Source organism: Stegodyphus dumicola, chromosome 10 (genome assembly GCF_044657685.1).
Source record: "Stegodyphus dumicola isolate Sdum_Otavi_A_Nest chromosome 10, ASM4465768v1".
In the NCBI taxonomy this organism is placed as follows: Eukaryota; Metazoa; Arthropoda; class Arachnida; order Araneae; family Eresidae; genus Stegodyphus; species Stegodyphus dumicola.
Window position 1 is genome coordinate 94,675,599 of NC_140777.1, and position 12,133 is coordinate 94,687,731.

A 12,133-nucleotide genomic window follows, 5' to 3' on the forward strand; every position below is an offset into this window, starting at 1 on the left:
GAAGAATCAAATTCAGACTAAAATTTACACTAATAGTCAGTTTAATTTTAATACAAGCTGGTCAGTAACTCTGTCGTAGCAAATTTAAATGACGGCAGTGATAATGCAAAGATGAATAATTATAGATTATCAGAGCTGGCAGGAACTGATGCAGTTACAAAGCAAGGCCAGAAACAGACAGTCTTACAATCCAAAAACTGAATTTGCTTTCAGGGAAAGAAATTGAAAAAGGAGGTTACAGTAAAAGTTGAAATTATAAACAACTGGTTAATTTACGTAATAACTCTACATATCTTTGAAGAATAAATTTCTTTATGTATTCAGTTTCTTTTTTCAATATGCTTTCTCTTCATTTGAGAATTTTTAGATTTAATTAAAAGATTTCTGTTATGAAAAAACTAAACACATTTAAAAGGCAGATTAAAAGCTGTTAATTAAATTTCTTTAGTAATATAAACATTCAGAATAAATATGAAATTATATATAGGGAAAGGCCAAACTTCAAGACGATGGAACCACATGGTAGATTTTATGAATGTTTGAGAGCCGCAAGTTCAAATTTATATTGTTTAAAAAATAATGAGACAGGATTTGAAGTAAATTAACGAATTGTGATCAACATGATTACACATAAATACATCTTATATCTACAGTTTTGTGTTCAGAAAAGTCCCAAGAAAATAAAAAATTCTAATGCTTGTATTGAGAGAGTTTTCTTCAGATAGAGGAACCAACTATTTTTTCTAATTTCCTTTATACCTCTCCCTTTACAATTACGGTTGCTTTATTTTAGTAGAAGTAAAATGGGTGAAGCATATTCATTGATCTATAATTACATAAAAATTGTTATTTGAGCAATTAACAAAACGTTATTTAAAAGAAAACCGACCTTTTGTAAAAAACTCATGAACAGTCTTTTAGAAAGGGTATAATATTAAATGACACGTGTCAATGCGCACTGCAGAGAAACTGTTATTCAAAGGGGAAAAAAAAATCTGCCGGCATACAAAATGAACTCCCTTTTATATACACATTATTGAAGGATGAAACTATAACTGATCATTATAATGAATTTACAGTATTTTAAATATAAAGTAATACTTTCTGTAAATACCCAATCTATCTGGAAAAGAACACTTTTTAATCGCTTTTGCTTGATGAATAATCATTTTTGTAGAACTTGAGAGTTCCACTTTTCTGTAGTCTAAAATCCAAGTATTCAGCTCCGCCTCAAGTACAGGCGATTGTGCAGATCCTCTTCCCGATTCCACCAAGTTCTTATAGTTTTCTCAGTTGGGGATAGCCCAAAATGCCTCTCTGCAGCCCTGTTTCAATGTTCTTTAGTATATGCAATCACACGTAGCTCATGTACTACGTTAAAGCAATGCCAAAGTTGTTCCTGAGCCACAACTTGCCAAAAAATGTAAGAAAATTAAACAGTAGAAATTTCAACTATTTAAAACCCAGCTGTGATCGTCGATGACACCATATAGGCATTCACTTAAACTCCACGTAACTAATATTCCCATATTCCTCAAAGAAATGGAGGAGAGGGTGGGGGTGAAATCACATTACTCTGAATAGAAGAAATTTCCAGAAATGAACGTAATCATAAACTGAGTGTTGACATACAAGACGTGCTCCATTTTCAGACCTGTGTTGAAATAAAAATTGCATCTTGTAAGCCAGCAAATACGGTATTTATTTAAAAATACGCTATTAAACTATTTACACTTTTGCTTAAAAAGTAATTTTATTTCCACCCACCCACCATTTAAATCATTGTCAAACCAGTTATTCTTCCGACGACTCCAAGTATTTCAGCATGCTCAACCATTGGTGAAATAAGATTTCTGCCTAGGATTATGACAAAATTATTCTGAAAGTTTCCTGTGGGAAAAGTGTTCATTGAGCATATTATTGTCAATGGTTGTGAAATCTGTGAAGCAAATGCATGAAAATGCTTGACTTGCTTAGGAATAGGGAATAAATTTTGAAAGAATTCTGCAAGAAATTTAGCACAACCAAGCAAGAGGCTGAAGATTCACTCCAAAACTAAAATACTAGGAAAGTTCTTCCACAGATTGAAAGAGCTCTATATAGATTGCATGGCAAAACAGTTTTTTCAGCATTTACTTATGTCATTCAAGGATTGAATAAAAGTAGTACCCAACAACGAATAGCAAATCTTCCAGGTAGATCACAACTGTTATGAAAAATGGGATCACACATGAACGTAAGAAGATTGTTTTGTATTAACTGAGAAATGCTTGGTGCCAGAGCGCAATCTTGGCTAATGGCACATGCGCCGCCGGAATTGGCGTTGAAATGTATTCTGTGAGAAACTTGATTTTTGTGGTACATTGGAAGTTGCAATTCATATGTTATGCTGTAAGGTGAAACCTAGCGACAGTGTCGCTATGGAAAATAAATGTATTCGAACTGTGTAATGTGTTATTTTATTATGATATATAGCTATCGATGGGAAATAGAATAAGTCAATTCAAAGATACTGCCGGAAATAAACTTAAATTAAAAAAAAAAAATATTAGAATATTAGGGAGAATAATGAAATAAAAATACTAGCATTGCCTTTCAGATTAACTACATATTAGTGTATTCTGACGACCATTACCTGTAACAAAAACGGAATAGTAGTTACCAGAAATGGAATTATTTGTAGTTTTAAGTATTGTTGCTCTGTGAATAAGCCAGCAGTGTACAGTTTGAAATCTATCAAATTTTTACATACATGAAAACAGAAATTGAATTAGTAATTAATAAAGAAACATGGCACTGCACAAGTTCCATTTCAAATTCCATTTGTATTAAAAAATAACTATATATTTTTTCGAAACAAGTCGCATTACAGATAGCAAAGAATCCCAAGCAGCTCGCAGTTAATGTGCCAGAGAGCCACAGTTTGGCTATGTCTGTTATATATAAGGCCCAGTTACAGCCAATATGGCAAAATTTTTAGGTTTAGTGACACACAAAGAAACAAATACTTAGAAATAGCAAAACTCTTAGAATTTAAAAGAGGCATTGGGAACAGAATTTAGGGAGGCACTAGGTAGAACTTAGGATCCACAGAAATTGCATAAGGTGGGAAAATGCACCAGTCCTGCATATGATGAATTGAGACAAAAATGAATCTTTTAAATTGTTACTTTTCAAACTTTTTATGAATAAAAAATTGCTTTCTATAAATGCCTGCCCATGTGATAAGCTTAGAAGCATTCTTGATATTTTCTATGCTTGTGTCCAGTGAAAAGAAAGTAAAGATAAACATGCATACTTGCCATACCATGACACTCAAAAATCTCGATAATTTTTTTAAGAAATTAGGAGATTTAGTTTCAAGGACAAAAAGAGTAAGTGACAAAAATATATTTTTAATAATGAATTGCCTTCAAATTATTACTAATTAACATCTGAAAGTTCAGATACTAATTCTTGACACGTTATCGCCCAGAGACCTATTTACAGATCACCTACATTTTACAACGACCCTTGAGAACAATCTTTTAATCACTTCATGTCACTTGCCGATTTCCTTACACATGTAGCCATACCCCTAAAAACATTTTGAAACATTCTTTTCCTGAACAGTGTAGAAGATAACATCAAAAGTTAGCCAAGTGATGCTCAGGGTTCATAGCCACATTTTAGTTGAAAAAATAAGCACCTATAAGCACTTTTCAAGCACATTTTAAGAAAAAATATAAGCACCCGTTTAATTGCATTATACACAACTGCATAACCTTAAAAATTAGACTCTTAATTTAAAATACAGTGGATGGACAAAAATATGGAAACACCTTGTGAAATGCATGTTTGAAAAGAAAGATTGATTTTAATGAAATATGTAGGTGGCGCTGGCGTTTTTGACTACTGACGCCACATATACAACTTCGTAAATGTGCTAAACAGTTCAGTTGTTGTCGGAGTACTGTTATGTGAGGTTGTCATTGCATTATGTCAGAGTTAACAGACTTCGAACGTGGGCAAATTGTTGGAGCACGTATGGTAGGTGCTTCCGTAAGCAAGGTAGCCGAGGTGTTTAGTGTTTCAAGAGGTACTGTATCGAAGATTTATTCCGCATATTTGAAAAGCGGAAAAACATCATCTGCTAAATCACAGCGCGGACGAAAGTGTGTCCTGAGTGATCGTGACAGACGATCATTAAGGGAAATTGTGACGAAAAATAAGAAGACCACAGCTGCAAAAGTTACTGATGAAATGAATGTTGTGTTACCGAACCCTGTGAGTACCAAAACAATTAGAAGGGAGCTTCATAAACAGGGAATGGCTGGCTGTGCTGCAATTGAGAAGCCACTCATCAGTGATGCTAATGCCCATAACAGGAAAAGGTGATGTTTAAGTCATAAAGCCTGGACTATAGAGCAGTGCAAGCGAGTAATATGGTCTGACGAATCTTCTTTCACATTGTTTCCCACTTCTGGCCGAGTTTACGTCTGGAAAACGCCATCTCAAGCCTATAATACAGACTGCTTGATGCCAAGAGTGAAACATATCGTGGTTCTCTGCTAGCCCCATGATAACTGTGTCAGGGCACATGACTGCCAAGACTTATGTGAACATTTTGGCTGATCAAGTTCATCCCATGGTACAAACTGTTCCCCCGATGGTGATGGTGTCTTCCAAGACGACAAAGCCCTGTTCACACAGCTCACATTGTCCAGGACTGGTTTTCTGAGCACGAGGATGAGTTGTCCTATCTCCCCTGGCCACCACAGTCACCAGACCTGAATATTATCGAACCTTTGTGGTATACATTGGAACGGAAAGTGCGTTCTCGTTATCCACCGCCAACATCGTTATCTGAACTTGCCGCCGTTTTGCAGGAAGAATGGTATAATATTTCCTTGGCAAACATACAGGAACTGTATTTATCCATTCCGAGAAGACTGCAAGCTGTTTTGGATGCCAACGGGTTTCCTACACCATATTAAGCAAAGAAACATGTTTTTTTAAAGGTGTTTCCATATTTTTGTCCAACCCCTGTATGAGAAATGCAGTATTTATTAAGAGAGAATAAGCATTACCTCAGCCATGGAAAATAATTACTTTTTTTTTTAATTTTAAATAAAAGTTCAATTTACAGAACTAGTTTACAATGAGAGAAAAAAAAACTATGCAGAACTAAACTATATTACAAGATTTAATGATGAAATTTCAGTTCAAAATAGAGGAAATAAATAATAATAAGGCATATTTATTCTATTCGCTTTGAACTTAATAATAAATACAATTTATTTTTCCACTCTTATTGATATTTAACTAATTTAAATCTAAATTCTGAACATTTTCTAAATTTTCATCGTATATCAGTTTTCCATTAACAGATATTGCAAGCAAAGTAATTTAAATAAAAAAGAGGAACATTTCTGAAATCAGAAGACAGAAATTTGCTTTATGCAGTCATCCTTTAACAGTAAAAGCTTAACTACCCGCCTACTTGAAAATTGGTGAATATTTGGACAGCGGAGCGTAACTTGAAAAAGAGGAGCGAAGGGGGATAGAATGTAGCGTTCTTTAGATTTTTCCGCTAAATAAATGCTTTTGACATTTCGATATGTGCAAGTTCCGTTGGTTTGTTTCATATAAAAACAAACCAACGGAACAGAAAAATATTCTGCTCTGCAAGCACGGGAAAACTCTTAAGTGTTCATAAACAAATCTGGGACTGAACATCAAAATTAATTATCTCTGCAAAATATCGCAAACGTTATTGCGCAATATGTGCGCCGTAATTCTTCCCTACGTGATATTATGTAATCGGATTCAACAGCTGCTGGTATTGGGAGAATAAAGAACTAAAGAAAGGAAAAGAAAGAGACTAATCTGGGATGTTTTTGATTCTAATTTTGAACAGACCTTTAAATTTCCGGAATAGAATCATTCTTCGCTTGGGTTGGGTAGACCGCAAAACTTTTAGTCCTATTCAGTCCAGATTGGACAGTGACAAAAAAAAAAAAAAAAGTCCGCTGCTTCAATATTAGGAGATTTTGCGGAGAAAGGGAAGAACCTCCCAACCTCCGTACTGTATAATGTATTGGCAAAAAAAAATTCTGACTTTTCAATTACTTTCCTTTTAATCAAGCGATTCCGAATATTATTCCTTAGAAAGCTAATCTGTGTAAAAATAAACCCATTTTTGAAAGTTTATCTACACTTCAGCAGCTACTACTATATTATAAATATTAATACATATGCTCATAATATAAGCATAACAATCATAATAAACACGAATATGAACTGACCTCGCGGAACGAGAATGTAAATTATTAAAATCTTGATAGAAATTCAAACGTGTGTAGTATTTGGGTGGGAGGAAAAGAATACCGAATGTACCGGAATTTCTACGGTTTTCGCAATTCTTTGACCAATAGAATGACGTGCACCTGTCTGTACCGAGTCTGTACTCTCGCGCACACCATAAGTTACGTCATTGCGGAGAAAGGGGGAAAAGCTATTTCCGGGAGTACGATTCACCATCTGACGTTCCATATAAGGAAGACAAGTTGTTTATTTAGTTTCCGCTTTGGTACGGGGGGAGGGATGCGCGTTCATTAAAAAAGCACTAAAAGCAAAAAATAAATACTAAAAACAAAAAAATAAGGGCTTTAAAGAAAAAGTAAGCACCTATAAGGTATTTCAAATATAAAGACTTATAAGCACTTGTAAGGACCGCTAGGAACCCTGTTTACATTACAACAGTGAAAAGTAAAAATGTTTCATTCTTAATGTTATTTCTTAAATATATTTTCAGTGTTATTCCCAGATATCTGAAATAAAAAATTCCTATAGAAACTAATCTTAACATCACCAAAGCAAAAATTCCCAAATTTAGAGCAGTTTAATAAAAGAATGAGAAAGAAAAAAAAAAAAAAAACCGAAAAAGATGCTTAAGAACTCTTTAAAAAAATGAAAATTTTGAAATGTTTATGTATAACTTCTTGTCCAGAATCTAGAGTATAACCAACCATATTTGTCAGTGAATCACCAAAATATTCTATAAAATACCAAAAATTTAAGGACCTTCCAATTTTGGCCGAAATTAAGACTTTTAAGGACCGTATGAACCCTGTTTGAACAATGATAAAAATTTTGTCTTGGTGCACGGTAAGTAACATTTTCGGTTTAGCTGCTTTCATACCGGCAAAATGAAAAATAAATGATAGTAGGCTATTTGTAGCGTATTGGAGAATAATAATAAAGTAAAAAATTAAAGGTCAGCTTTCACATGCAAGAACAGCATTCAAAAGAAACGATTAGAAAAATACTAGCATTACAGTAATTAACAAGATATCTTTATATCATATCTTAAATTTTGCCAACTCGATCCCTTTGTTTTAAGTCATCTAATGATCTGTTATCTCCTACAGCTTGCAAGTTATTATCTTTGTTCAATCCATAACCTTTAGAATTGTTAAGAGCATTACGATATCCTTATTTGATTGAAGCTCTTCTCAATTATTACTTCGCCAATCAGAGCACATACACCAAAAATCCATAAGACAAAATAAGTACTGTATGCCATTAAAAAGTTAAGGAAGGTCACCTTCCGAGACTTCCTCAGCACATTTGCGAGCAGATCGATCCCTTTGTCGTTGCTCAGCCCTGCAAACATAAAAATCAAAACTTTTTTTTTTTGTTGTTGTTGTTTACATCCCATGCAGTAACAGAAAAGCATCTCTAGGTTTACAAAGGCTCACCTCCCAGCACTGATGCCATGGAGGACACAGCAAGTTTTGAACAACTACTGAAAAATGACATAAGATGCTGTGTGTGTGTGTATGTGTGAAATAAAAGAGAGAGCTGTGAGGATAGTGACTCTCAATGCATTTTCAAGGTGTACATGCCATCACTGGCGGATTCAAGTTGCGTGTAGTTCGAACGTTCTAAGAGCTTAAAAAAGCTACCTGGCTGATCCTCCCAGAAGTCGTATGTCTTGAAGATTAAGCCATACATGTCTAAGTACATGCTGCATTAAGGCAAAACTGCAAATGGCTCATTAAATCAGTTATGGTTACTCAGATTATACCTTGCTGCTCGGATAACTGTAGCAATTTTTGAGCTAATACAAAGAGAGCTTCTGACCCTCTGCAGATGAACGCTTTTATTAGACCAAAATCAACCCAACATACTGTCCCTATTATGTGATGACTGTACAACTTCTGGCTCATCCCAGCAACATATCTTTTCAAGTGTCTGCCTTATCAACCATCGATGGTAGGTTATACACCTACCATGGTCGTAATGCAGGACTTTTACAGCACACCGTTTGAACAACTACTAAGAATCCCAAGAATACACTTCTACCTCAAATATACTGTATCTTCATGCAAACATTTAATATAGATCAAATATGACTCAAATGACCAACAATTCACTGGAAACACTGTTACACAAAAATTTTAATTTTCACTTTAAACAGTTCTGCCAAAACGAAAATTCAATTTTCACATAATTAAAATTTCATCTGTTTGATACAAAAGTTTTAAATCTATATTGAACATAAACTTCTGTGCTTTAAATGTCATAAAATATATATTTCATTAATAATATAAAATTTGAAGTATGATTACAGATAATTTAACACGCACAACATTTAAGATTAGTCTTATCTACATAAAAAATTACATCCCAGTAAGTTTTTTCAGTCCTTAACATCAATAAGTTTCAATTTCTGATATTAAACAGAAATCCTGAAATAATCATCAATTTACACTATACTAGCATATTTAATATTACAGTACAAAGTACATAATCCAGACGTCCATTATCTGGAATTATCTATAATCCGGACCTCACAGCCACAAACTTTATGCATGCGCGTAAAGAATGTGCATAGTGTATGCTTTACTCATGCACGCTTTGAAAGAAATGTTTAATAAAGTAAACAAATATTAAGCTGCTTTTTTATAAAATTTGATACGCTTTAGATCACAGTAGCTCTTTATTTCATAAATTACAGTTTCATATTAATTGTACAATTTCTGCACGCCATCTTACCAGATTTAAATTCATGATCTATAACCCAGAAAAACCAATAATCCGGAATCGCCAAAGTCCCGACGAGTCCGGATTACGGACTTTGTACTGTATAAACTATAAATTGAGAAAAATTATTAAATATTTTCATAGATTATAAACTGAGAAATGTGAACAGAACTATTTTATACAAGTTACTTAGGTTTCATGCAATTCAGATGCCAAATTACGTACTGAAGTTTTCTTCCTTTTGTCCTTTGGAGGAATCTTCAGTTTTGCTTTCCATCCCATATCATCAGCCATCATGTCCCTTTGATAGAGAGAGAGAACACAAAAATATACTTCATTTTTCACTTTTATTTGTACATATATAAATAATTTCAGCGAAATTACATGCATTTTTGTAAAATGTGGCAAGAAATATCGTAAGATTATGTTCCAATGGAAAAAAATAAGATTACACGGGCAAGTGCATTTAATACTATTTTGTTAAAACGATTCACAGCTAACTAACAAGGATATTGATGAATGTACTCGGAACAGGCACAGATCAAGAGCGATGTGCAAAGATGGGAGAAAAGCAGAAAGAATTGACCAAGGAATGAGATCACTGAAAAATATCAAACCTTTACAAAGAAAAGGAGAGTCAGTTTGGCAGAGATGTATCAGTTTATTTGATGTTTTCTTTCCTTAAATACCAGATGAGACACAAGCATATATATATAGCTAACATGCATAAAAAATAGGCGCTTCCCATAAATAATAAAGGAGAAAATGCTAGTGTTTACATTAAGAGGAAAATTAAATTTTTTGGTATGCTTCCCAATAACAGCTCTTTGTGAAGTGTTACATAACTGCAGTTTAATTTTTAATCATTTGTTCAGTAAAGTTAGTCATTTCCGGAGCAGATCATCCATCTCTACTGTAAGCCAGATTCCAATATCTAGATTGCAAGTTATTTTTACATTCATTTCATCAAAATTAAAGTTTAAATTTTCAATTGTTGGAAAGAGATTAATTTGGGAGCTACAGCAAGATACGCAAAACTAAATACTTTGATGTCAACAAAGCAAAAAATGGATAAAGACATCTACTTCATATTATATTTTGAAAAATAAGATTTATATGGAAATGGAAAAAACTTTCTTGCATATTCTGGCATTAGTACCAAATTAAAAAAATTCATTACGCTAAGAGACACAATCACAAAAGAGCGACTGAAGGGGAGAGACATAGAGGGCCCATTGACAAGTCCAATACAAATGGCTCAAGCCAAAATATTTCCCGATGAAATGGACTTCAAAAAATCGACAAGCTCGTTAACCCAATTTAAAAATCCCCATAGTATATGTTAATTTCAGGTGAAAAAATTTCAGCTAAATAATTTGCAGATGAATTTAACTCATTAATGATGAAAATTTTTCTCTAAAATTAATAATGCTGATGGTTAATTTGTAACTTCTCAGGCATCATGCAATACCTTGGTGATATAGCAGAACAGCCCCAAAAATTCCACAGCAAGATCGCTGCCACATTTCTGAAAATGTCAAGCTCATTCAAGAAATTTATTCAAACAATTTTAGCATGTGTAAATTGTTTCTGAAATGCAGAAACGTAAATCTTTTTTGTAACAGGATAAAATATACTGGCATTTAAAGGAGTTAACACTTTACCGGCCGCTAGCAGTTCAACAGCATACGCACGAATGACCGGCCGCTCAGCTGCAATTCCTGAAGTTCTAAATAATTATCAAGACAATCCGATAAATTGTCTAAATGACCCTCCAGTACAATTCTTTTTTTGCACTCATCGTGAACGGTAATTTTTTAAAAAAATGGTGTGAAAATGTGGGAGTTTACGAAGCAACGCACTTATCGCAAGTGAGCAATGTACCTCAATACTAATAATAAAATGCAGATGATATAGCAAAATGGCAGTTGTTTATCACCATGGCTACCGATTGATAGGCTATTTTTATGTAGCCCCAAGAAAAAAGTGATTAATAGGCTATCAGTCGCTAGGTGTTGGTGGAAAAAAAAAAACATGATTAAATAGGAGATCGATAGGCGTTGGCGATAAAAAGCCGATTAACAGGTTACCGGTCAGTAGGCGTTGCCGATTAATAGGCTACCGGTCAGTAATGCGCTAAGATTTTCCCCTTCATATATCATTCAAATAAAAGAATGGATGACACAAACACTAATGAATGATCATTTGAAAATCATTTTGTACCCAAGGCTTGGCAACATTTGAAATTGGCTTGTTGGCTAGAAGTAAAATTTAGTTAGACGTAGCAGCGCAACTACTTTGATGTACTTTTACAGAAGAAAAAATACTGGCTTATAATTACAAAAATTAGTATACAATCAACTAGGTATTTAACCTAAAAATTAATAGTCCTATCCAATACAATTTTTTTTCTTCTGGTGAAAATTTTGGGACATAATGCCAGACTTAAAGCAATCATCTCTTTTGGCAATTTTGTAGTAAATTAATGTATTCTTGCAGAAATTTAGTCAGTCTTCCATTACAGGCAAATCTTGCACATTCGCATTTTAAGATGAAAATATCTCGATTTGTTGTAATTCATGTTCTAGTGATTAAAAATGACTACAACATTAAATACAACAAAGGGAATATATATGAAAATGGAGATGCTGCTTGTTAAAACTGAAAACTGTATATGGATGGCTGTTGGAGTTTGGAAATTTACCAATGTGGTTGCAATAATACAAGTATCAAAAAGAGTTTCGATACACCGTTCAGCACATAGTGAAATATGCCACTTTTCACATCAAATCATACATCTATCAGTTCTAATGATACTGAACAATGGATATGCTCATGGATATTGAAGTGCTGCACGCAACAGAATGCAGATATAAAGTAGCCTTTTTAAAATCGCTGCCACATTTCTGAAAATGTCAAGCTCATTCAAGAAATTTAGATGTTTTAACATAAAATCTAGGGATACAGAATTGCAAAGTCACTGGAAGTAATTTCTGCAGATATTAAAAAAAATGCTGTGCTTTATTTATGGCTCATTACTATACATGAAAGTGACGATGGCTATGAATTCTGAAATTTTCTGGTATAACAAGTAAAGGACAAA

At 33.7% G+C, this 12,133-nt stretch overlaps 1 protein-coding gene across 2 annotated transcripts in view; it reads right to left on the reverse strand.

Annotated features, from left to right (window-relative positions):
- The window catches only part of me31B (ATP-dependent RNA helicase me31b), a 70,273-nt gene that overhangs the window by 49,735 nt on the left and 8,405 nt on the right, over positions 1-12,133 (reverse strand). For both annotated transcript variants that reach the window (XM_035354260.2, XM_085825270.1), the window contains exon 3: positions 9,256-9,331. In XM_035354260.2, the coding sequence (XP_035210151.1) occupies positions 9,256-9,331 (76 nt within the window). The remainder of the gene's footprint in view (positions 1-9,255; positions 9,332-12,133) is intronic.